Source organism: Bos taurus, chromosome 10, assembly GCF_002263795.3.
Source record: "Bos taurus isolate L1 Dominette 01449 registration number 42190680 breed Hereford chromosome 10, ARS-UCD2.0, whole genome shotgun sequence".
Taxonomy (NCBI): domain Eukaryota; kingdom Metazoa; phylum Chordata; class Mammalia; order Artiodactyla; family Bovidae; genus Bos; species Bos taurus.
Window position 1 is genome coordinate 102,226,238 of NC_037337.1, and position 26,715 is coordinate 102,252,952.

The window sequence follows — 26,715 nt, forward strand, 5'->3', positions numbered from 1 at the left end:
AGGAGCCCCACCTGGCCTTTTTCCTTTAAACTTCCCCGTATTGCTCTTCTGCCTCTTTCCCAAGGCCCCTTTCGCACTCTGTGGGGCTCTTCCGTCTCTGCTCTTCCCCAGCTGGCTCTATGACGAGGCTGTGCTGGGCACTTGGGAGTTCCACACGTCTATGTGTGTGATTTGTAAAGAACAAAGTTCTTGAAATGTTTTGTGCTTGAGTCTTTCCTGTTTAGCATGATACAAAGAGTCCTTTAGGCTTGGGTTTTCTCTCCTATAAGCTGTTAAAAATGTCAGAACTCCACTATGTATTTTATTGAGTTGGCCAGAAAGTTCGTTCAGGCCTCTGAACACAGGCCAGGAACCCGAATGAACTTTTTGGCCAAGCCCGTACAACGCACAGCACGTGGGTGTCACACCAGCAGCTTCCAGTGGGAAAGGAGTGCAGCCGCAGCCACGCCCACAGCAAGGCGGCCTTCCGCACAGCTCATTAGAGACACAAGTAGCAAGGTGTGCTCCTCCGGAGCGTGGTGAGTGTTGATGTTAGTGAAGCTGGGGGACAGCACATGGGTGATGGCTGATTACACTCTTTCCTTCTGTGGTATCTGGAAATTTTAATAATAAAAATACTAAAAAAACACAGAAATGACTTGCTATTCTCATCTTGAAAAAGAGGTTTATACAAGGCGTCATGGAGATGACCAGTGCCATCGCTGGAAGCTGTGTGGCAGAGTCACAGCTGGAAGCTGGCACGTTCAAAGTGCAAAGGTTTGGTCCCCGGCCCTGGCCCCCCTCAGAATCTGCCTGCTTGCCCCCTCGCTTGCCACGCCAAGCTGCTGAAACCTGCATGTGCCACACGACACCTTCACAGCTGCGTTTCAGGTGAGAACCTGCTCTTTCAAAATGCCTTTTTTCTTCCACATTTCCCGCCTCCCCCTACCTCCGATTCCCCCTCCGCTGGGTGAGAATAAATGGAAAAAAAAACAAGCAACAAGGACCATACTAAAAAACCTAGCCAAGAGCCTCAGTCTTTCGAGCAACTTCTTATCACTAACCTTAACATGAAGTTAAAGAAAGACATTAAGACTCCACTGTATGTGACAATCATCTATATACCATCTCAGCAATAGTCTGAGTTTTCTAGCGTCTGCTCAAATGGTGTATTTCTGAGGAAGTACACCGAATCAATGGATGTGAGCAAATTCCGGGAGACAGTGAAGGATAGGGAGACCAGGTGTGCTGCAGTCTGCGGGGCCACAAAGAGCCGGACACGACTTAGGGACCGAATAGCAACTGTTACAGATCAGGCTCTTCCCAAATTCTAACCTGAACAAGAACGTTTGAGAGGAAAGCCTCTGTGCAAGCAGAGGGGTGAAGGAGGCTGGGTTTACACACGAGCTAAGGCGGAGGGTGACTCTTGGCTTTACAGAAGAGCTCAGGCTAAGAGGGAACCGCTAAGGGACCAGCCCTTTCCGGTCCTGTATGACTTGCGTACAGGATGCATCTGAGTATGCGTTCCAGTTCTATCTCACCATTTCTACTCTGAAGCACATTCCCATGAAAAAGAAACACCTGGAGCTTTACTGATTCCCTGAAGTCCCTGGGGTGGGAGCTGAGGCCTGAGAAGGCCAGTGGCCCAGGCCAGGAGCCCGGGCTCGAGCAGCCTTGCTTGTGTGCAGACGACGAATTCCTACTGTCTCCTCTCCACCCAGAGGAAGGAGAAGGCCTCAGGGGCACTCACCCAGTGCAGGGAGCCCACGCACAGCTTGGCGGCCAGCAGCGGGATGGTGGCGTCGTCCGGCTTCAGGCGGATGCACTCCTTCAGCACCTTCACGGCACGCGCAGACTTGGCGAAAGGAGAGTGTCTGTGAGACTGAGCGTTTCTGACCAGAACCAAATACTGAAGTCTTCCCAGAGGGGTTTCTGATGAGGACACCCTCTGAATGAGGTTTTCCAACTTGGGCCCAACCGAGCAGGGGTCTGGGGATGGTGGTAACCAGGGTTGGAGCTTTTGGGGGACTGGGGAGTAAACTGTCAAAGCAAGTGAAAATGCCTCCCTGGAATTGTTGCCCTCACTTTATTCCCTACTTGTATAGTTGCTGTAAAAGTAAGGAAAAGAAAAGACAGCGGAGATTTATGGTATTATAAAGAATAAACTACCCAGCTTAAAATGTGTGTGACTCTTTGCGACCCCATGGACTGTGGCCCACCAGGCTCCTCCGTCCATGGGATTCTCCAGGCAAGAATACTGGAGTGGTTGCCATTCCCTTCTCCAAGAGATCTTCCCGACCCAGGGATCAAACCCAGGTCTCCTGCACTGCAGGCATATTCTTTACCATCTGAGCCACCAAGGAAGCCCAATTTAAAGTGTACCATACAAAACATCTGTCTCCACTTGCCCCCAAAAAATCTTGTGTCTCGACTTGACTATTTACTAAAGGGCCCAAATTAACAAGAAAAACAGTGGCCACTGTTGTTATTGAGTGTGTTCGTGCAGGGACTATTTTAAGCACCTTGTGAGTGTCATCTCACTACCTGATGACAAGTCTGTGAAGCTGGTACCACATGTCTGTCGGGTGGACACCGAGGGACCCACCGTGGGGCATGTGGGAGAGCACAGCGCCAGGCCCCTCTCCACAGTCCTCACTTTCAACCACACACAGCCTCGTACCATCTCTTGCTAAAGATAATTAATAGATGTGCCCCTCCAGGAACAGCTGACACTCTTAGACAAGTGAAAGGGGTCGGTGTGAAGAACCAACCTCAGTTTAAGCCATATCTTAATAAAGTTACAGCAACTAGAAAAAACGAAGAATTTCAAAATTTTTCTCCTCAGTAATGTCTCCATGTTGGGCCCCACATAATTAAATGTGACCGTTCATTTCTGAATGACCAAGGAGAGTTTCAGAGAATTTGTGCAGACGTCTGCTGGACACCACCTCATCCCATGAAAGTCAAGTTAACCATGGACGCGGAGGACCACATGTTGCAGGGGGAGACTCACTTTTCCAGCAGCCATGAGCGACAGAGCAAACTGGTACCAGAGATGGAACTCCTCGAAGGCAAACTTCATGGCTCTTTCTAAGCACTGGTTCGGAAAGAAGAAGGCAGACAGACGGGTGTGAGCGCCAGCATTGCGGCTGGACAGGTGTGAGCGTGTGTCTGGCACATGGAGGCAGGTCCCGCCAGATCGGCCTCCAGGAGCACTGAGCGCACCCTCCCGCAGTGAGCGCCCCCTCGGGCCCCTGGCCGCCACACACGTGCCAGAGGCCGGGACGGTCTGCAGCTGGCTGACACAGCCTTTTCTGGTTCAGTCTCAGCATGTTTTATTTACAGTCCATGTTATGCATCTTAGTGCATAGTTCTGAGAGTTTGGAAAAATGTATATAACAACGCAACCACCAATACAGACTAAATGAAGTGCAGTCCAATCTGCCACCCCTGCCCCCCAAATTCTCCTGTGTTCTTTTGCAGAGAAACTGTCCTGGTACTGCCTCAGCACCCCCCAACCGCACCCCCTGCCACTTCAAGACTGGAAACTACATTTGTCCTTATGACTTTTCCTTTGCAAGAAATGTCGTAGAAATGAAATCACGCAGTATGTAGCTTTTTGAGTGTGGTTATTTCCATTTAGGATAACGCATGTGACATTCATCTATTTGTACAACACAACCCTTGACCCCAAGGAGCTTTTCGTGTGGTACAGGGGAAGAGGAAGGTACAGTACACTGCTCAAACGCAAGGTCCTGACTGACAGGCTCCCAAGAGGAGGAAACGGAAAGCCCTGGGAAGGTGGTCTTGGGGAACACGAATGGCATCCTGGAAGAATGCACTTGAGCTGGGCTTTCACGGATGAGAAGGGAAAACACACAGCTGGGATTTGGAACTGGTACTTCAGGGCGTCCTGGTGGCTCAGTCAGTAAAGAATCCGCCTGCAATGCGGGAGACCTGGGTTCGATCCCTGGGTTGGGAAGATGCCCTGGAGAAGGAAATGGCAACCCACTCCAGTATTCTTGCCTAGAGAACCCCATGGACAGAGGAGCCTGGTGGGCTACAGTCCACGGGGTCACGAGAGTTGGACACGACTGAGCAACTACACCACCGCCACTCCCAGAAGAGGCCGGGCGCACAGACATGGAGGCAGGACCGCACGCTTCTGCGTGCCGGGGGCAGGCGGCCCAGGGTGACCCGCCAAGGTCTCCGGGACTGGAGGCAGGCGTGGCTGGGGCTGCAGCGCTGAGCGCCCACAGGCCGTGCCTCCTCTGACTGCCCCCTCCCTCCCCACCCAGCCTCGCTCCCCCGCCTCTGTGCTCTCAAAGTCCAGCCCGGTGTTAACGCCACATCCTCGCCCTCCCACCTCAGCCCAGCCCAGCTGCACTCTGAGAAAGTACCCAGGGCAGAGTTCCTGGCTTCCCTGGATCCTCTCTCCGGGGGCAGAGCTACAGATCCAGGCCACCCAGACGAGGAGGAGCCTCTGGTTTCCGCACAGAGTGGCACGGCCACACCAGAACTCCAGGGAGATCGCGGATGGGGAGGGTGCACACCAGGGTGGGAAGGCCAGCCCTAGGTGGACAGGGGGCTGGGGCCTTCAGAGCCAAGCGCAGAGCTAAGGAATGTGGCTTCAGTTGGCATCAGCAAGGAAGGACCACTCAAGGAAGGAGCAGGGGGCTGGTGAGATGGGGGGTGGGGTGAGGGGATCCCAAAGTGTCTGGCCTGCATACCGAGGAGCAAACATATGGCACAGAAGGCCTGTGTGTGTGTGTGCACGCATGCACACGCGCGTGTGTGTGTTCATTAGAGGGAAGGACACTTTAGAATTAAGGGAGAATGCAGAGGCAACCTGAGAGGAGCAAGTAGGCAGAGAAGAAACGAGATAAGCCAGAGGCCCAGGCCCCCAGAACAACGGACCCCGGGGCGAGGCCTTCCCGCAAGGAGGCAGGTTCTGCAGGATACAGAGGAGCGGCCCTTAGACCTGGAGACGTGGATCAGCCCGTTTTCTCTCTAAAGATGGAATGAGCGGTTGCTGGGAGGAACGAAAAGGAATGGAGCTAGGAGCTTCCAGAATGAACAGAGCAGCAGCACCCTGAGGGGGCAGAGAGCGCCCTCGGAGGCTGTGGACACGGTGCCCACGGCAGCAGAGAGTGCCCTCGGAGGCTGTGGACACGGTGCCCACGGCAGCAGACAGCGCCCTTGGAGGCTGTGGCCACAGTGCCCACGGCAGCAGAGAGTGCCCTCGGAGGCTGTGGCCACTTCTCTGCAGGGAAGCCCCTCTCGGCTCGGGGCAGGAGAAGGCAGGTGGTGCTCAGGAGGAACGGAGACGAGGAGGGGGCATGCTCAGCGTCTGACTCTCCATGACCCACGGACTGCAGCCCAACAGGCTCCTCTGTCCACAGGACTTTATCAGGGAAGCCCCAGTGGCTCAGCGGTAAAGAATCCACTTACGATGCAGGAGACCTGGGTTCGATTCTGGGTCAGGAAGATTCCCTGGAGAAGGGAGTGGCAACCCACCCCTGTATTCTCGTCTGAGGAATCCCATGGACAGAGGAGCCTGGTGGGTTACAGTCCACGGGGTCACAAGAGTTGGACACACCCAAGCGACTAACACAACGACAGGTGATGACACCGATACAGGATGTGAGAAGGACACTGCCCCCTCGTATGACCACACTGGAGACACACAACGCAAAGCTCAGGGCTGGCCACGCGACTCCATCCTGCACCAGGATGTCGGCAGGAGTTAAAGGGAGGAGCGCTCAGCTGGCACACACTTTGCCCTCGGCCCGGGACACAGACTCCACACTGGAGGGGGGCGGCCAGGAAGCGAGAGCCGTGAGGGCAGACGTGCCTCTCCGGGATGCCTGAGCAGAGACAGGCCGGCCTGGGCGCCTCGGGACGCTGCAGACCTCCTGCCGTGCGGGAGAAATTAACCCGCACTCGGTTAAGGCACTATCAGCTTGTTAGCTACTTCCGGATTCACCTCTCACTAACACAGACCCTGAACGGCAGAGCCCCAGAGCCCTCTTACCTGTTCCGCTACATGGACGAGCAACAGGCAGGCACGACTGTGCCTTTAGGAAGCGCAGGAGGGGAAACGAGAGGAAGGCAGCTCGCTGAGAAGGTCGAGCAGGCAGGATGGGGTGCTGGGGGCACACTCGGCCCAGGTGTGGGGTGGTACGGCCGGAGAAACGCGGGGAGGCCAGGGGTTACGGAGAAAAAGTGAAAAGTCAACAGAATCCGGAACCTGATTTAGGGAAGGGGGATGGGGGATGAGAATGATGATCGCACTGACGGAATGAGGCAGAGGAGTCAGTGTGTGCGGAGGAGGGGGAGGACGATGGTCAGAGAGGAGGTGTGTTCCAACAGCTCTGCTCAACTGGTTCACTGCAACACAGCCCCTAAGTGCTTAAATGTATATACAGAAACAGTCAAGTGTTTGAGTGCCTTTCTTCCTCCTTTGCTAAGAGGAACGATAAATATCAACTGTCTCCCTGATAAACAAAAGGAGCTCATAGCTGAAACAGTCTGTTCTGAACCAAAAAGCCAGATGCTATAAATAAGCATGCATCCTTGTTTTCTTCTGAGGCAAAGGCTAACGCACTCATCATCCTCAGTCAGAAACGCTCACAGAAGCTTAACTGGTACAGAGCTCCATTCCAGGCGCACCAGGGAAATACCAGCCCTCATAAAGACACAGTCTCAGGGCCGCCAGGGAGCTCGGGAAGCACCCAGTTGAGGTCCTCAAAGGAGAGGACATTTGTCACTTTGGCTGCCAATCAATCACCTCAAAACTCTTCTTTTTGCTTTCGGGACACCCTGGATAAAAGGTGCACAGACTCTCCCTTCCCGGCAGCCAAGCCTAAGGGTGAATGAAGAAGGAAAGAGATAGGAGTGTGTCATGTGACCTGAGTACGGCCAATCAGGTGCTCCCGCCAGAGAGCTGCCCAGAGGTCAGGGCAGGGGAGAGGGCTGCTGGAAGCTGGTTTCCGTGGCTGGGCCTCGGGCCACAGTAGCAGCCAGGCTGGTGGAAGCCTCCAGACTTAACTGTATCCTCCAAAATTGGGGCAGGAGCCTCCTTAATTTCTGTTCACTCCTGATCTTCAGCCTTCTATGGATTCTGGGTGCTAAATGGTTTGCACCGGTAGATGCCTTTTCTGCTTGAAAGAACCGGTTGGGCTCTGTTACCTACAACCTTGTCTTGGGTTCCAAGAGCACTGCAGATGGTGACTGCAGCCATGAAATTAAAAGACGCTTGCTCCTTGGAAGAAAAGCTATGACCAACCTAGACAGCATATTAAAAAGCAGAGACATCACTTTGCCAACAAAGGTCCATCTAGTCAAGGCTATGATTTTTCCCATAGTCATGTATGGATGTGAGAGTTGGACCATAGAGAAAGCTGAGCACTGAAGAATTGATACTTTTGAACTGTGGTGTTGGAGAAGACTCTTGAGAGTCCCTTGGACTGCAAGGAGACTCAACCAGTCCATCCTAAAGAAGATCAGTCCTGAATATTCATTGGAAGGACTGATGCTGAAGCTGACAAACTCCAATACTTTGGCCACCTCATTCAAAGAGCTGACTCATTGGAAAAGACTCTGATGCTGGGCAAGATTGAAGGCAGGGGGAAAAGGGGACGACAGAGGATGAGATGGTTGGATGGCATCAGCAACTCGATGGACATGGGTTTGGGTGGACTCCGGGTGTTGGTGATGGACAGGGAGGCCTGGCGTGCTGCAGTCCATGGGGTCGAAAAGAGTCGGACACAACTGAGCGACTGAACTGAACTGAAGGCCATGAAGGTGTACCCAGGGTCCTCTTATAACAAGCCCTACCTCCCAGCCCCCAACAAGCAGTTGTACTGCTTCTGCCTGAGAACTTTCCAGAAGAGGTGACTCAGGAGAGTCACCTGAACAGCAGCCAGAAACAAAGAATCTAGGCAATACCACAGATTAAGTGTGTGAATTTGGGCAAGCCAGTTAACCCCCCTATACCCAGATTCCTCATTATAAAATGGGAAATACAACAGTAAGTAACGTAGAAAATTATCAGGAAGATTAAATTAGTTAATACATAATAAGCAACAGTACTTCAGGTCCAGGCTAGTAGATTAGCTACTATCTTTTTTTTAAATGAATACTCTTAAATTAAGAAAGAAAATGTAACATGATGCCTATCACTTTATCCAAATTTAATATGTGAAAATTCAAACTTACAATATATTGTATCAGAGATAAGTATTTACTTTATAAAATGTTTCCTCATTTGAGGAAAGGATTCAGAAAATAATGTATAACTTTACAAAAGCAAACGAGAATTATGTTTGTGCCGCGTGTGCTCAGTCGTGTCCAACTCTTTCTCACCCCACGGACTGTAACTTGCCAGGCTCCTCCATCCATGGGATTCTCCAGGCAAGAATACTGGAGTGGGTTGCCATTCCCTTCTCCAGGGGATCTTCCCGACCCAGGGATAGAATCCCTGTCTCCTACATTGGCAGGTAGATTCTTTACCGCTGAGCCATCAGGGGTGCCCCCCAACACTTATTAAGGAAATAATAAATAAGCACAAGCTGGAATCAAGATTGCCGGGAGAAATATCAATCACCTCAGATTTGACACCGCCCTTATGGCAGAAAGTGAAGAGGAACTAAAAAGACTCTTGATGAAAGTGAAAGAGGAGAGTGAAAAAGTTGGCTTAAAGCTCAACATTCAGAAAACAAAGATCATGGCATCTGGTCCCATCACTTCATGGGAAATAGATGGGAAACAGTGGAAACAGTGTCAGACTTTATTTTGGGGGGCCCCAAAATCACTGCAGATGGTGATTGCAGCCATGAAATTAAAAGACGCTTACTCCTTGGAAGGAAAGTTATAACCAACCAAGATAGCATATTGAAAAACAGAGACATTACTCTGCCAACAAAGGTCCGTCTAGTCAAGGCTATGGTTTTTCCAGTGGTCATGTATGGATGTGAGAGTTGGACTGTGAAGAAAGCTGAGCACCAAAGAATTGATGCTTTTGAACTGTGGTGTTGGAAAAGACTCTTGAGAGTCCTTTGGACTGCAAGGAGATCCAACCAGTCCATTCTGAAGGAGATCAGTCCTGGGTGTTCTTTGGGAGGAATGATGTTGAAGCTGAAACTACAGTACTTTGTCCACCTCATGTGAAGAGTTGACTCATTGGAAAAGACTCTGATGCTGGGAGGGATTGGGGGCAGGAGGAGAAGGGGACGACAGAGGATGAGATGGCTGGATGGCATCACTGACTCGATGGACGTGAGTCTGAGTGAACTCCGGGAGTTGGTGATGGACATGGAGGCTGGGCGTGCTATGATTCATGGGATCGCAAAGAGTCGGACACGACTGAGCGACTGAACTGAACTGAACTGAAAGCATATACTCTAGCTTCCCAGGTGGAGCAGTGGTAAAGAATTCGCCTGCCAATGCAGGAGATGCAGGTTTGATCCCTGGGTCAGGAAGAGCCCCTGGAGAAGGGAATGGCAACCTACTCCAGGATTCTTGCCTGGAGAATCCCATGGACAGAAGAGCCTGGTGGGCTACAGTCCCTGGGGTCACAAAGAGTCAGACATGACTTGAGTGACTAACACTTTCAATAAGTGGTATGGAGTGAATGTTTGTGTCCCCCCTAAAATTCATATGTTGAAACCTAACCCCCAATGTGATATTAGGGGGCCCTGTCAGGAGGGTGGAGTCACGGAGAGATCCCTTGCTCCTTCAGACACGGTGGGCAGTCTGCAACCCAGACGTGAGCCTTTACTAGACAGCAAATTTGCCAGTCATGATCTTGGACTTCCCAGACTCCAGAACTACGAGAAATAAACGCTTTTTGTGTACAAGCAACCCAGCCTGCGGTACTCTGTTACTGCAGCCCAGAAGGCTGAGGCCACACGCTCTTGGCTAACATTGCAGCCAGGCGCTATTCTGATTGCTTTATGAGAACTGCCTCATCCTCGTCAGGTGACCCAACTAGGTCCAACAGATGGCTGTTTAGTCACTGAGTCGTGTCTAGCTCCTTGCGACCCCATGGAGTGCAGCACACCAGGCCTCCCTGTCCTCCACTGTCTGCTGGAGTTTGCTCAGACTCACGTCCATCGAGTCAGTGATGCCATCCACACAGGTACTCTTCCACTTACAGAGGAGGAGGCGGAGCGGAGCTCCACAAGGGACTGCACCACGGCTCAGGGCACAGGGAGAGCGGGATCTACGCCCAGCGGTCTGCTGCGGAGCTGGGGCTACGGCTCCCCCTGCCTCGGAGACGCTCCTTACAGACAAGCCGCTTGAACGGCTGGGCCTCCTCTCGCCGCATAAAGCAAAGTTTGGCTAAATAAAAGGCTCCTAAAAATGCCACATGTTCCCTGAACTATTTCTGAGATTCAGCTATATATATATATTTTAGTGCTGATGGAGCCCTTGTTTCCGCGTCCTCTGAAGACTGGGGTCTTTTCAGAGCAGGATTTTCAAGAAACTACAGATCTCACGGTGTCCGCTAGCACCACAGTGCCATCTCAAAGGCGCACAGTTTGATAAAGACAGGCCGTGGTTTCCTCTACATGCAGACCTTTCACAGGCCTCCCCCAGCTCGGACCCCTTCGTCATTACTGTAACAACACACATTCCAGTATAAGCTGTAGGGGTGTTATAAAGAGAGACAGGAAATGCAAGCCAACGATTACAAATTAACCCTTTGCCCTGATTCCGAAATATCCGAGCTCTGGCCTCACAGCGGATGGCTCTGTCCTCCTGTGGGCTCTTGGCAGCCCTTCTGAGAGCTGGCTCGGTAAAAGTGCCCAGATAGCTCCAGCTGTTCCTGAGGTCCTGATGCCAAGCATCCCGCTAAGCTACAGAACATGTCCTCCTCTACATGCCTGTAAATGCTAGCATTATATAAGCCTCTAAGCGGCTCAGGTCAACAGGTGTGCGTGCGTGCTCAGTCACTTCAGTCGCGTCCGACTCTTTGCGACCCCATGGACAGTAGCCCACCGGGCTCCTCTGGCCGTGGGATTCTCCAGGCAAGAATCCTGGAGTGGGTGGCCATGCCCTCCTCCGGGGTATCTTCCTGACCCAGGGATTGAACCAGTGTCTCCTGCATTGCAGGTAGAATTCTTTCCTGCTGAGCCACCGGGAAGCCCCTCAAGTCAGCATCACAAAGGAAACCCTCTTCCAGAGAACGCATCTAAGCGCAAGGCGGGCCTTGGGGTGTCACTGGGGCACGTGCCGCCCACAGCCCCTGCTCCTTAGACTAGGTGTTCGCTCTCCGTGATTCTGTTCAACTGCACCTTTCAAGCATCCTAATCATGTCTGTATGAGATAGAGTAAAAATCTCCAGTTTCTTTCTTCTTAAAAATTTTTATTATTGAAAATTTTCAAACTAAGACAAAGATGGGGAAATAAGAAAATAAAACCCCACATACCTGTCACCTTATTTCAACTATCAACTCAATTCTCAATCTTTTTTTTAATATTTATTTCTTTGGCTGCACTTGTCTTAGTTATGACACGTGGGGTCTAGTTCCCTGACCAGGGATTGAACCTGGGCTGCTGCCTTGGGAGTGCAGGCTTAGCCACTAGACCACCAGGGAAGTCCCTCAGTTCTCAATCTTGTTTCATGCATATCCCTAACACGTTTCTCCCCAACATATTATTTTGATGCAGATCATAGCATAACATCTTGTCCATAAATTTTAAATTTCCAGTTTTAATAAAGTAGGGAGATTGGGAAGAGACTATGTGCTACGAAATAAAAGAATTCACATTTCAATCATGATTCCAGTCTAAAAGAAGTACGGATGAAAATGGACTTTTAGGAAGATGTAGGCTTTTGGGGGTGAAGCCAGATGGGAGTGGGGTGCATGTAAGAGGCAGCCTCGGTCACCGAGGCCCAGGCAGGCCGCTGGCTGGAGAGGAGGCACAGGACGTGCTGACTCCATGCCAACTCCCCCCTCATCAGCCAGAGCCTCACTTCGGGGTTAAAGGAAGGAGCGCACGAAAACGCTAAGACAGACTTCCCTGCCAGTCCAGCGGTTAAGGGGGCTCAGGTTCGATCCTTGGACAGGGAACTAAGATCCCACATGCCACACAGCTCAACCCATAAATAAATATTAATAAATACATAAAATGTTTTAAATGCTTAGAAGAGTGCCTGGCGCAGAGTAAATTTAATAAGCATGTTGCTGTTGGTGCTGCTTTCATCAGAGAAGCAGATGCTGCTGCAGGACAGGTCTGCTGTGGGGAGCCCTGGGATTGGGGTGCCAGTGGAGGGCAGAGGAGGGTGGGAGGGAGCCCCCAAGCGGGAAAGGGGAGATGAGAGCCGGATGCTGGCCTTTCTCCTCTTCCGGTGTCCAGCGGAGAGATGGTGGTGCAGGCCCAGGGCCCACATGCCCTGAGCCACCCGTGCGCAACAGCGGCGTCACCTCCAGCCATCTCCCTCACGAGAAAAGAAGGTGGGTTTGGCAACAGTTATTGTTTCTACCAGGAAAGAGAGGCCCGTTCACTGTCAACACACTGCTGCCAGCTCTCTAAATCCCAGATAACATTCATTTAATACCAAGAATATTTGGGAGAACAGTTATTAGACTCTAGCTGGCATCCTAATCATTTGAGTGGTAGTCAAAATGTCACTTCCAAAACTGTGATTTCCTTTCAGTAGCAAGAGCTCATCCTTTCCCGTGCCCTATTTTGGCTCTTCGTCAATCAGCCATCTCTGAGGGGGCTCCAGGAATGAGAAGTTCTTCTGGCACAAGAAAAGGGTTTAGCAATTACCTTCCCAGCCCAATGACACGAACCGGGTGCATGGCAGTGACAGCTGGACGATACCACAAGCAAGGAAAAGCCAACGTCTATTTTTGGAATTCGAGGGTGAGCTTTAGCCTCCAAAAACCCATGGGGGAGGGGGGATGGATAAAATAATCAGATACCCCTCAAATTTAGCCTGGAGCTGAAGTCTGAAATCCATCACTATTAAAATAGAACAAATAACACAGTGAACTTCCTCATTCACCTCTGTGGACCTGACGGTTATATCCTAAAAGTTCTCATAACCTGGATTCTTCAACCAACCAAGTAGGAAGGTTTTCTTTGCTTCATCATAGTTACTTAATGAGTCAAGTAATCATTGTGACTCCTGGCAGCTGTGTGACAATTTTTAATAATTGAACATGGTATATGATATTTCATTTTTTTTAACATTAGCAATAAAAAACTAAGCAATTTAGATTTTTTAGACCATTATCTTAAATCCATGGATTGACATAATCAGAGAATGTGCTGACCTTTGACATGATCTGTTCCTGTTCATACTTCACTAAGGATGTGGAAACAAAGCCTCAGAGAAGAGACAGAGCCTGCCTGGGGTCACATAGAGGCAGGCCTGAAATTAGAATCCAGGTCCCATGATGCTCAGCTCAGAGCCCTTATTCCTAAATTAACTAAATATATTGATAAAAGTACAAATTAAAGTACAGTTCAAGAGATCAACTCTACAAAGAGTTTGGAGCCAAGAAAAGCTTCTACAAAGGCAGGCTGATGGGACTCTCAGCTACAAATAAAAGTCCTCCCACCCAGCTTTGAGAAAATATAGACAACATCCGTCAAGGCTTGCTCAAGTTTTCTCCCCTTAAATTGGAAATAAAATTGAGCTAACCCCACATCCATGCCCCCGCTTCCCGTTTCTCTTTTTGCCCTATAACAGTGATACAGCAGAGGAGTTTCTACGCTCTGTTGCTTTGGCAAATGCTTAAATTGGAGGCCACCGCTGCCCCTGGCCACAGTGGGAGGGGTAGAGAGTGGGTTGTTTTTCAAAGGTCACAGGCTTTATTATAGAGCATGGACACTGGACGCCAGCCTCCGGCACGCTCTCCCTTCAACTGTATGAAGCAACTGGATCAAGTCTGCACAGTGATAACACTGGATTTTAAGTGTTTCTATTTAGAATCTATTAATGGAAGAGTCGGGCTTCCCAGGTGGCTCAGTGGTAAAGAAGCCGCCTGCCAATGCAGGAGACATGGGCTCGATCCCTGATCTGGGAAGACTCCCCTGGAGGAGGAAATGACAACCCACACCCGTATTCACGCCTGAAAAATTCCATGGACAGAGGAGCCCGGCAGGATACAGTCCACGGGGTCGCAAAGGGTCAGACACGACTTAACAACTGAACAGTAGCAACAACAAAGGAAGAGGCAGCCTGCTTTTCATCTAATAATCTACCTGTTTGGCCTCGTTATCGGATGCTCATTTTGTTGGGCACACAGTTCTAGATTGACCGTTGAATGCATTTTCTCAGGATTTTCTGTTTTCCATTGTAACCGCTGATTTGTTTTCCGTCAACTTGTCGTAACTTAAAAAAATACTCTTTCACCTACAGGTGCTTTTTTTCTACTTTTGTTCTTTTTATGAGAACTGTGATTTTGTGGGGTTTTTTGTTTGTTTGTTTACTCTATATCATCAAAATCCAGAATAATGTCGGATGACAGCTTCTCAATAAATACTTCTTGAATGAAAAAAAAAAAAGTTTGCACAGTGAGTGAAGGGTCCCCAGGGCTCTGTGCAAATACTGCTCCAGCCACTCTTTCACTAATGTAGTTCTTTGCTATTCTTATAAATGAATCACTTACTCAAGAAATGGGCATTTCATTCCTCAGCCCTCCTCCCTCCTCAACTGCAGTCACCTCTGGTCTTTCCATCTCCCTGGCTCCGGCCCCCGGGGACTTCAGTGTGCCCCTGAACACGTGCAAGACCTAGGGAGGGGAGTAAGGGAGCCCCAGGCTCTCCCTGGGGGTGTGTCTTATACAAAATAGGTGCGCGATGAATGCTTGAATACAGAGCCAGTGTCAGGATCTATTCTCTCAGATGGCCTGTAAGGTGTGTGTACGTGGCCGGGGCGGGGGCGGGGGCAGGGGGGCTGGCACCGACAGACGAGGAGGCACTGTGAGAAGCGCAGTCAAAGACGAAGAACCCAGAGTTGATGCCACAGCAGAAACGATGAAGAGTCAAAGCGATCTTGAAAAAGAGCAATGCTGGAAAACACAGTTTCCCAGTTTTAAAGCTTATCATAAAGCCATAGCAACGAAAGCAGACCGATAGGGCAGAACGGAAGCCTTGAAACAAACCCACACATCTGCTGCCTAATGGACTGTTGACAAGGGCACCAAATTCAACCAGTGGGGGAAAAATAGCCTCTAAGACAATATTGCCAGGAAAACTGAATTTCCACATGTAAGAGAATGAAGTTGGAGCCCCACCTGACACCATATACAAAAATTAGCTCAAAATGGGTCAACAACCTAAACATATGAGCAAAATCCATACAGTTTCTTAAAAAATTTAAAAAAAACCCATAAAATTCTTATAGGAAAATATAGGTAAAAATCTTCATGACCTTGGATTTGGCAATGGATTCTTAGATATGACACCAAAGCAAGAGCAACAAAAGAAAAAAAATCAGTACACGAGGCTTCACTGGAATTGGAAACTTGTGCGCATCAAAGAACATTATCAAGAAAGAAAAAGACAACCTGCTGAATGGGAAAATATGCTTGCAAATCATATATCTGCTAAGACTTTTACCTGTACTAAATAAAGAACTCCTATAACTCAGCAACAAAAAGACAAACAACCCAACTTAAACACAGGCAAAGGTCCTGAACAGACATTTGTCCAGAGAAGACACACAAACGCCAAACACGTGCCTGAAAAGATGCTCAACATCAGCAGCAGCAGGCAAACACACGTGAGCTACCGTCTCTGTTACTAGAACGGCCATATAGAGTGAACAAAAAACAAAAAATAACAAGTGTTGGTGAGGAATTTGAATCCTTGTGCCTTTCTGTTTGGAATGCAAAATGGTGCAGCTGCTGTGAAAAACTGTTCAGTAGTTCTTCAGAAAGTTAAAAAAGAATTACCATATGACCTGGCAATTTCACTCTTGAATATAAGAAAACAGGAACTCAGACACGTGTCTACTAGTGTCCACAGCAGCATTATTCACAATAGCTAAAATGTGGAAACAATCCACGTGTCCATCAATAGAAGAATGAACAAAATTGGCATATACACACAATGGAATACTACTCAGCTATAAAAAGGAATGAAGTTTTGATAGACGCTATCAGATATATCATTATGACATAGTTGAACCTTGAAAACACTAGACTACAAAATCAGTCAGAAACAAAATATTAGTATTTCGTGATTCCATTTATATAATGTACCCAGAATAGGCAAAATTCAGACACAGCAATTAGAGGTACCAGGTTATGGAAGCTGTGGGAATGGGGAGTATTGCTTAGCAGATAACGAGTTTCTCTTTGGGATGAGGATCAAGTCTGGAAACAGACGTAATAGTTGCACAGTGCTGTGAATCTGGTTAATGCTGCTGAATTATACATTTTTAAAAGGTTAATATGGCATTAAGGCAAACAAGTTTTTCCTTGAGGGCTGTAAGAAGAGAACAATGAAGCTTAATTTAAAAACATATTCATATCGGTGGGGTTGTAGGTACCAGTGTCCATGCAGTGGCTGAGATTCTTAGGGGCAGGACTGTCAATAAAAATGATGTAGCTGATCCCTCTTGAGGTTGACCCCCAAAGCCGGACCAGAGCTGGGATCCGTACCAGTCAGTGCTCTGCCCCAAGTGGGGCCCAGCTCTTCCTCTGTGACCCAGTTCCCAAGTAAATGACCTTTAACCTTTGGGCCGACCTCTGGAAGCTACACTCATTGCACATCCAGAGACAGTTTACCCACAAACCAAAGAAAAGCAGGATGAGAATGTCCATTGGTTTTGAAGGACTGGGTGATTTAGCAAGTTGTTATTGGGTACCTATAATAAACCAAGGCTTCCCCAGTGGCTCGGCAGTAAAGAATATGCCTGTAATGCAGGAGGCACAGGAGACAAGGGTTTGATCCCTGGGTTAGGAAGATCCCCTAGAGAAGGAAATGGCAACCCATTCCAGTATTCTTGCTGGAAAAATCCCATGGACAGAGGAGCCTGGCAGGCTCTAGTCCATGGGGTCACAAAGTCGGACACGACTTAAGTGACTGACGACATAAACCAAACAATCTGTCTTCACGTCTCAGAAGTCTGTGGCTCCCAGTCCATCAGGCCACCCTAATGCCTTCTGGAGACCCCGGCACGTAGGTCAAGGCTGGGTTTCTGCAGAGTGGGGCTGCACGACAGACCAAACGCTAATGTGAACTAACAAATGGTAGGCCGGTTAGGCAGCTTTCGTTAGACCTTCAAGTGTTTCTCACGAGGCTCCCTGATTAAATAAGTGCTTGGAGGGTAGGGATGTGTAAATGTCCCTTTGGTACTAGCCAGACATTTCTACCCACAGAACTACAGAGTTGTTGAGATTTACCATAAACAAATGAACATGAGTTCAATGGGAAAGATAAAAATACCATTTCTGTCTTTAAAGCTGCCATGTCTATGTAGAGGGGATACACACACCCTTCACAAAAGACCCCAGAACATTCCGTTAAAATGGAGCCATTAATAGTCAAGAAACAAACCTCCTTAGCAGCTTGGGTTCATTCTCAAAAACGAGGAAAGCGGTGCTTGTCGCTTTACTTTTAATAGCACAGGTTGTCATGCCAACTAGCACTGCTGTTCAAATTGAACAGGGAGAAAAGAAGTGTTCCTTCCTACATGAGCCTTTCAGCAGGGCTCACATGAGCCTTTTTGTTTTTAATTTATTTATTTGGCTGTGCTGGGTCTTAGCTGTGGCATGTGGCATCTAGCTCCCTGACCAGGGATGGAGCCCGGGCCCCCTGCGTTGGGAGCACAGAGTATTAGCCACTGGACCACCAGGGCAGTTCCCACATGAGTCTTTAAAAACACACAGACTCCTAGCACTGGAGGGACGGCAACCATCACGCTTGCATTTAAGCCTGTCAGGATGAGGGTGGGATTTTCCTTTGGTTTGAATTCCCTCTGTACACCATGCTCCTCACCAGGGTCTGGCTGAATAGCACCCGAGAGAAAGAAAGGCATGGTGTGGGGCCTTCTTGAGATGCGAGAAGAGACTTCTGTCTCAAACAACAGAGCCAGAGAGGAGAGTGGCTCTGCTCCCCGAGTAAGCAGAGTTCTTTCGTTTTTTTAATTTTTAGATTTTTATTTTGGCCATGCTGTGCAGCGGGAGTGTGGGACCTTACTTCCCCAACCAAGTATTGAACCTGCGCCCCCTGCATTAAGAAGCATGGAGTCTTAACCACTGGACCGCCCGGGAAGTCCCCAAGCACAGCTCTTAAAGGGTAGGGTCTGCACAGCACTTACAACGCACGCAAAGGTGTCAGTGACAGGAGGGGCGAGGAGGAGACGGGCTGGGAGCCGAGGCAGTCACCCCGGCCTCTTCCTGCTGGCAGGAGGACCTGGGTCAGCAGGTCCTGACGCAGGAGTGTTGCTGTTGCTTGGGGACAAGAAAAGGGAGGAGGGGGTGAGCAGGAGGCAAGACCACCTCTCTCACAGCAGCCTGGTGGTGGTGACTCCTCTGTTCATGAAAGGTCCCAGCCAGCACAAAGATGACCCCTGCATTTCGGGGCCTGACAACCCGCCTCCACACTTTCCACCCGGGGTCCTCTCCTCCTCTCCACCCTCCCGCCTCCCTGACCTTGATGGTAAGGCTGTCCCTCTGCTCTTAGATGTTTTAACTCCTCTCAGGCCTTGTGGAGCCAATTCCCACACTGGCTGCTGCAATCCTCCCTGGTGGCCAACCGGCCAGCTCCACCGCACCTGGTCTAACTTTCGCCTGTAATCAACACGCCTTCACTGTCCAGCCTTCTCTAACTGGCTGCCTCTCCACGTGCTTGTTCCTGATGACTGGAAGTTTCTGGAAAGATTGGATCACTCCTGTGTAATAAGCTGCTTCCCCGGTGCCAGGCAAGTCCTGTGCAGAGTGGCAGGGACAACGTGGCAGGATGCAGGTGCCATTTAATGCAATCTACGTGCTGGGCTCTGTTCTGAGCCCTTTGCACAGATTAGCAAACAAGCCTCAGAATGATATGAGATGCGTGTGAGTATTATCCCTATTTTACAGAAGGTGAGACTGAGGCATAAGAGGTTAATGACTTGCTGGAATCATACAACTAGTAAGTGGCAAATCAGGAACTCAAACCCAAGCTCTCCGATTTTAGGGCCTGGGTCCAGAACACATGAGACGGCTGACTTAGGTTTGGGGGTTGAGGAGGCTGGGCTGGGGTGGGGGTGTTGATAGAGGGGAGAAGAATGATTGGGAATATTCACAATAAAACACCTATAATATTATTCCATTCCTTGAAACTTACAAAGATGTACATGTATTTATTCAATAAGGCATAGGTTCAAAATTATAATAAAACTATTATGTAACATTATTAAAGGCAAAATTTAGGAATATCCTAAATGACTATAAACCAGCAACTGGTTACATAAATTTTAGTACACTCAAACAATGGAATACTCTACAGCTATATAAAATGATGAAGTTATATACAGTCACTGCCTATATCTATTTTTGAATAAAAGTTTCATGAAGTGTAAAAAACAGAGAAATATGAAAAAACTGATCTCTAGAATGTCAATGGGCACTCAACTATCTCTAAAGAGTGGGATTCTCTGACTTTTTCCTTTCCATATTGTATATATTGTTCAACTCTTCAAGGAGTCTGCTGGGCTGCTGCCTATGGCAGGAAGACCATGAAGTCAATTTCATTCTAGGAGGAAAATGAAAGCAAAACAAAATAAAAAGAGGGAGAAAAAGAAGGGGCAAGGGGAAAAGCCATGAAATGTTTTTCAACAGACGGTGTTTGAGAAAGATCACTGTGGTGATGATGCACGAGATGAAGATGGGATATCAACCATCACAGCATGAACGAGAATCACTAAAAAAGAAGGAGCAATGTAGGAAGTTTAAAGCCTAGCTGCCCAGAGCAGCACTATGTGTCACAGTCAAATGCCTGGCAACTGATAAATGGAGAAACAAATCTCAGTGTATCCATATGATGGAATGTTATCAGCCAAGAGGATGGATTCATGTTAAAAGACAGAAGAACCTTAAAACATTAGGTGGGTGAAAGAAGTATAATAAGCTCAAAAGATCATATACTGGATGACTCTATTCATATGAAATATAGTCAGTCACCTACATATGAACCTTCAAGTTACAAACTTTCAAAGACGCAAATGTGTGTCCCATCAGTGCCAAGTGTGAGTGAAAGTGCAGCCTGCCCTCCATCTCCCATCGCTGACGACCCTTCAACTCTACCATCTCCCACCTCCTCTCCCTCCTCCAGTCAGTAACTCTTCCTGCCTGTTCACTTGATGGCCAGCCTCTCTATGCCAGTGGTTGTACGTACTAGTGTATTTTCAAGGTACTGTACTGTAAAATTTAAAATGTTCTGCTATTTTTCTTTTAATGTATTATTTGTGTGAAAGGTATTATAAACCTATTACAGTACAGTACTATATAGCTAATTGTGTTAGTTGGTATCTAGACTCACTATGTTGGACTTACGAACATCTCTCTGAACGGAACTCCTTTGTATGTTGGGGACTTATTATTTTCAAAATAGCTAAATTCACAGAGTCACAATTCAGATTAGCAGCTAACAGGGCTTGGCAGGAAGGAGAAATGATGAACAAATACTTATGGGGATGGGGTTTCCTTTCAGGGTGACGAAAATGTTTTGAAATTGGAGGTGATGACTGCCCAACAGCAGGAAAGTATTAAATGCCACTGCATTGAACCTTCTAAAATGGCTAAGTATATGTTTTATAAATTTACCTCAGTTAAAAAAAATTCACTTAGCCTTTTAACCTAAAGTCCTCAGAAAATGGAAGGGTAAATGAGAAGAAGGAAAAACGAAAGAAAGAAAACAGCAGCAAATGAGGGAAGCAGGACAGATTAAGTAGGACCTGAGAGCAAAGGGGGGTTGTCTGGTCAACCAAGGGTGGACCGAGCCCCTGTCCCCAGGAGGAGAGCTCTCCAAAGACAGGCCTGGCCTGCGAGATGCTCTGCGAATTCGCCTTCCTCCCACGACAGCCCTACTTAGATCTGAGACAACGCAGATACCAAATGTTTGCTGGGGAAAGCTCCATCTGCAAGCCCAAGTAGAAATAGCAAGAAAAACTAAGGCCGAGGATTCAAATCCTTCATGACTGTATGCAGAACCTGCACAGAGACTCTCCCAACATCAGGCACCCCAGATGGTTAGTGCCTGCTGCTTTGGCTGTCTCCTCTTCTGGACTAGGGGTCACTCACCCACAGGGACCCCACCTTGATCAAGATACTGCGCCCTCAGCCCTAATCACAGCCCCCGGCACAGAATCAGGGCCTGCATATATATGGGATTAAAAAAATGAATGCCCTCCATTTTATATATTTGATCCACTGACTTACATTTTTAATGGGTAAAACACTGACATGGTACAAAATTCAAAAGGCTCCAAAGGCTCCCACTGTTCTGCTCCAGCCCCTTCAAATCAACCCCGCACTGTCTCCACAGGGTCCATGTGACCAGTGCGGTGAAATTCTGAATCAAGGCTCTGCCAACCAACCAGACTACCCAGTGACTTGAGTGTCAGGGCACGACCACGGGACAAGGCGAGGCGTGATGTCAAGGTGAAAGCTATCTGGCTGAAAACGCGGTCCCAGGATTCCGCGCCAGGCGGAAGCACATGCCAGGGAGCCTCCGCCTCACAGACAAATGCCGCTAGGTGACAGCCGTCCCCCCAGAGCCATTCGTGGCACGAGAATAAGCCTGCAGGCAGGGGCCGTCCAGCCCGTCCGCCACGCCGGCCACCCCGGCCTCCTCACACCTGTTTCGGACACAGGCGAATTTCAAGCCGGGGACCAGTTCTGTGGCCCCGTGATGGGAGGAGAGCGGTCGTGCAAGCCCCACGCAGCCTTGGACGCCGAGAGACTTTTAGTGGTTGTCGGGGCAGGGAGGGAAGTTCACCTTAAAAGAACTCAGCTGTGAGCTGCCTGGCTCTCTCCCTGCAGATGGGCTCCTTGGTGGAGGCGGTGGACAGGAACTCAGCTGGCCAGGAGGAGAGGGTCCCTGGGAGTCAAAGCCCCTGGGGTGATGAAGAACCCGGGCCCACCCCAAGCCTGGGACGTGCCCGGGTGTACACTTTGGGACAGGAACATCTGGACTCGTCGCTTCATCTGAGCCAGATTGCGAGGGGCTTTTTTTTTTTTTTTTTTTGAAGCCTGAGTAACGGTCGCCCTGTATAGTCACCAAACCAAAGGCTAAAAAAAGATGGGAGCCACGCAGGCTCGTCTGTTCCCCGAGGCTCCTGCTTAAAGAGACGGTGCACCGGCAGGCTACAGGGTGAGCCGGGCGCCGGTCCGACGTCAGCCAATCTGTTACAGTATTTCATTCCCTGTCCGCGTGCCCAGAGGCTGTTGCAACGTGTATAAATTTAGAAGAAACAAGATAAATACCGTGGAAAGGTTCATTTGAACAAAAGGAGTGGTTTTTCTTTCCTCCTTTTCTTTTTACTCCACTGGAGAAGAGATAAAGTGGTCCTGTGACTGAGTTAGCCTCTCGGGGGGTAGATCTGGTGTTCTGGGCAGTCCCTCAATAACGCATAAGCATGGCCTCCGACTAACCAGCTTCTCCTGAAACTGTAAAGCAGTCCAGCTTCCAGCCTGAATGTCTCTTAGCAGCTGAGGGAATGAGGCGGCAACGATATCTACAAGCAACTGGGGTCTCCTCAGAATGAGCGAAAGACTACACGTGAAGGCACCGCTTACTCTCCCTTAAGCCCGCACCGGCGCACCCGACGCACCCTGGGCCGGACGTCCCGGCTCACCTGACACACGTTGGGCCGGAAGTCCCGGCTCACTCGACGCACCCTGGGCCGGAAGTCGTTAGTGCGCCAGGAGTTATGCCTCAATACTTGACATAAAATAAAACCAGCTTTACAAGGAAATTAATATCATGGGTCGGAGAATGGGGATCAGTGTGGAAATCACACTGAAGAAGAAAGTGCCTGAGAAACGCTCGCTTTCTCTTAACACACAAACTCACCCCCAGTGGGTTTATGGACCACCAGTAGGAACTGAGCACAAGCGAATTCTACCACCGCATTGTGCAGCCTGATTCCCATTTTGCAGAGAAGGAAACCAAAGTTAGATGAGGGGCCCGAGGGTACATGGCTGCCAGTGAGGGGGGCGGTGTGTGTGTGTGTGTGTGTGTGTGTGTGTGTGTGTGTGTGTGTGTGGCAGGACCAGGTCCGCCAGCTCTTACCAGTGCACACACCGCCTGTGTGTGTGTGTGTGTGTGTGTATGTGTGAAGACCAGGTAGCCCAGGTCCTCCAGCACTCACACCGCCAGCACCACCCACTGCCTGGAAGTCAACCAGACTCAAGGGCTGTACCTCTGACAGCATCTCATACTGGCCTCTTCTTCCAAGAGCAATGGTCAGTAAATCATAGACCACAGATGCACTCTGTAAACTGATGAGACGGTCGCTCTTGTGCTCAGGTATCCTGCTCAGCACAGCGTCCCGGTTGGCCTGAAAACAACACGGAAGAGAGAAGCAGATGGTGAGCTGGCCATGCACACAGCTATCGCTTTGTGCAGGGAAGCCATTCAGGGCCTGCTGCCCCTGAGAGCTTGCCGAGGGCCTGGGGACAAGGGCACGAGTGAGTAAGGGGTCGTTTACTCAAGATCCCCAGAGCACCGCAGGACTCAGAAGGCCTGGAGGGCACTTGTCCGCATTGGCAGGCGCCTGGAGGAAGCTTCAGGAGTGGATGCAAAGCACAGTGGTTTCTCCTGGGCTCAGGTTCACAGCCAGCCACGCAGCGGACACAGCTGCGCTCCGGGGCAGCAGAATCATCCATCAGATGAAGCCCTGCCGTGTCTCACTTATGGATCCTGCTTCTCCTCTACATGAAAGAGCAGGAGAAAATCCCCAGCCCCACACTTCCATTGCCAAACGGTGTTATCAGGGCACATCAGTCCTACAGAGATGTATCTTTCCCTCTCTCACCCAAGCAACATTCAAATCTCTGTATGATAGCTTCACTGGAAAAGACTACAAAGACTCCTTCAACTTTGTTCAGGGAAGCACAGAACAGATGTAGAAGAGAAAGTAAGAAGCAAACAGACTTTGGTTTTTAAAGATGTTAGCGCAAAGGACTGGGGAGAACAAGGAGGCTTGTCTATTTCACACCCCCACTGCTCAGCACAGAAATACCGCAGGCGCATTCAAGCTTATTCATCTCATTTATCTAGAAATCAACTGCTCTCCATGGCAACTTGTTTTCATTACTTTTGCAATTACTCCACCAGTTCCTCCAAACACATCACATGTACTGGAGACTCTAAACGTAGCTCATTTTCCTTTTCTCCCTAACAGGGAGTTCAGTACCAATAAAGTTAGACTTTGCCTGTCTTCTTTTCCTTCTAATTAACAGAAGGCTCAAGACCTAGCCATCCCTAGGAACACAGAAAGGGCCCTTCCATTTTCCCTGTGAAACTGGCTCTCGAGAGACCAGGGTCCCTAGTCTCGGCAGCCCAGCGTTTACCTTCCAGCCTGACACTTGGAAAAGCCATGCACACACCTTCTCAGTCACTAATGAGATGGATGCTTTCTTTTGTGTGAGTCCAAGGCATGGACTTGTAGCCTCCTGTCAGTACTTACTCATTTTAAAACTCCTTCCTCTTAAATGTCAAAGACAAATAAGAAATATATAAGACAGGCCACTTCCTACAAAGTGAGTCATCTCTTATGGAAACAAGCCTGCTTTTTAAAATTTCATTGTAAGTTTTTCTGGTTAGGAATGCCTTTGGAGCCAACAAAAGAAGCTGTGAGGGAAATAGGGCCTGCTACCAGTGGTCTCATTTGATTTATTTCCTCCAAATGTTCCATATTGAGACCGACCTGGGACAGAAGGGAACACAACAAAACATCATTTAAGAAAGATTTTCAGGTTATGCCAAACGTGTTCCTTTTTTCTTTTTAAAAAGAAAGTCTATCAGTGCCTTTTGATTAAAAAGGTACAGTACAGAATCTCAAGCAGGTCCACAAATAATAAATATCCCAGAATGCTGTCTCAGTGGTAACTGTGCTAAATTACAGTTCTGATAACTCCCTTCTCCTGGAGAAACTAATTTGATTTGAGGTAAGAACACAGTTCAACTCCAAATGAGTTCCTGTAGGCAGAGGGACCATTGACAAATTTATGTTTCTAAGTTAAAATCAGGACCAGAGGAGAATACAGTTTTCTCAGACACACATACACACACACAACACAGCAATTCTCATTTTGGTTCTGAAATTGAGCACATCTATTTTCTGTCTAAAAACTGGAAGAAAAAAAAAAATCAAGGGACATGAAAAAAGGCTTCCAAAGGCAACTTAATTTAGATTTCTACCTACGTAACCATGGAATGATTTACAGGGAGAACATAACTGTCCTGGTTGGCAAACCTCGTCCTTCTTATTTACTGTCATCATTTGGATTTCATCATCCTCTGAAGAGATTTTCTGGAAATTAAATATGACAGAGTCAAATTTGACTGCCTCAAGGGGATCTGAAATTTGAGTATTATTAGGGTCTATCACTGCAGTGAGGGAGCAGGAGAGTTAGACGTCACTCCCAAGGCACTGACTCTGAGAGCATGCATTCTAGAGATGTCACCAGCTTTCCCAAATTCCAAACTGCAATGCACACAGCCTGACAACACAACACAAATTTTCAATCAGAATTGTCCAAGAGATCGAAAGTGTATGGTCACCATGCTCTCAGGACTTTTCCACTGTCACTAACCGAGTTTGCCCAAAGGAAGCTAAATACCAGGTTGTGAAGAGCCCCGTGAGGAGGAGGGAATGGCAGTGAGCACTCCCCCCGCCCCATCCACCCGCCACAGAACCTGCGACGGAGCACAGCGAGATCTGCTCGTCTGAATACCAGTTACAGGAGGCCACAGGTGCTGGCCTGTGCACATATGCGCCTCCGCGACTGTGCCAAGGCAGAGGAGAGGATGTAAATGACACCATCCGCAGTCACCAGCTGACAGTCAAGGAAAGATGAGCCATGGAGGCGACCTGTATCCTTCAGAGGAAGTGGGGCCAATGACGTCAAAGGGCTTCCAAATAAAAAGATGCGGTAACTCAAGCAGTCTCCCTGTTGTAAACATCTCAGGGCCATTTCACAGAAAAAGAAAACCCAAAGCTTTAAATTAAGGCAAGAAACCTACCCTCCCTGCCCAACCCCAGCCTCTTCTGCCCCTTCTTCACTCAGCACCCGTTTCTAAGTCTTCTTCCCTGGAATATTTCCTGCCTCCATTTAAACTGTAAGCTTGGAGTAGAGGGGACCACCTTCTCTTGCTTTAGTTACACCTCCTTTTTCTCCTTGTTTTTCCTCCTGCCTGCCCAGCAGGTTGGGAGTTACAGGAGACAGGATGTCTGCTAGAAGGAACAGGAGGCCACTAAAGGATGCCTCTAGTCCCTCGTCTAAATGAGTAGGTGGGCACATGACCTTCCAAGCCCCAAGGCTTGCTGTTCTGCTCAGGTGCTCAGCACACATCATTTACGTGCCAAGGTACTAACTACTATGACCCACATTACTCTGGCATGCTTCAAGCTGGGCTGTCACGCCTAGCGAAGTGCCGAGAAGAAACCCAGTAAATGATGAACGATGAAATTCTAGACCTAAATTCGATCTCCTGGCCAAACACTAAGAAAACATCTCAAAGGAATCTGATGGTCTGGCAAAAACTCCCTCCCAA

At 48.8% G+C, this 26,715-nt stretch overlaps 1 protein-coding gene across 8 annotated transcripts in view; it reads right to left on the minus strand.

Annotated features, from left to right (window-relative positions):
* TTC7B (tetratricopeptide repeat domain 7B) overlaps positions 1-26,715 on the minus strand; it is a 304,954-nt gene that overhangs the window by 95,383 nt on the left and 182,856 nt on the right. For all 8 annotated transcript variants that reach the window (XM_059890973.1, XM_024998170.2, XM_024998169.2 and 5 more), the window contains 3 exons: positions 23,357-23,494; positions 2,993-3,076; positions 1,730-1,834 (listed from right to left, as the gene is read on the minus strand). In XM_059890973.1, coding sequence (XP_059746956.1) covers positions 1,730-1,834; positions 2,993-3,076; positions 23,357-23,494 — 327 coding nt within the window. The remainder of the gene's footprint in view (positions 1-1,729; positions 1,835-2,992; positions 3,077-23,356; positions 23,495-26,715) is intronic.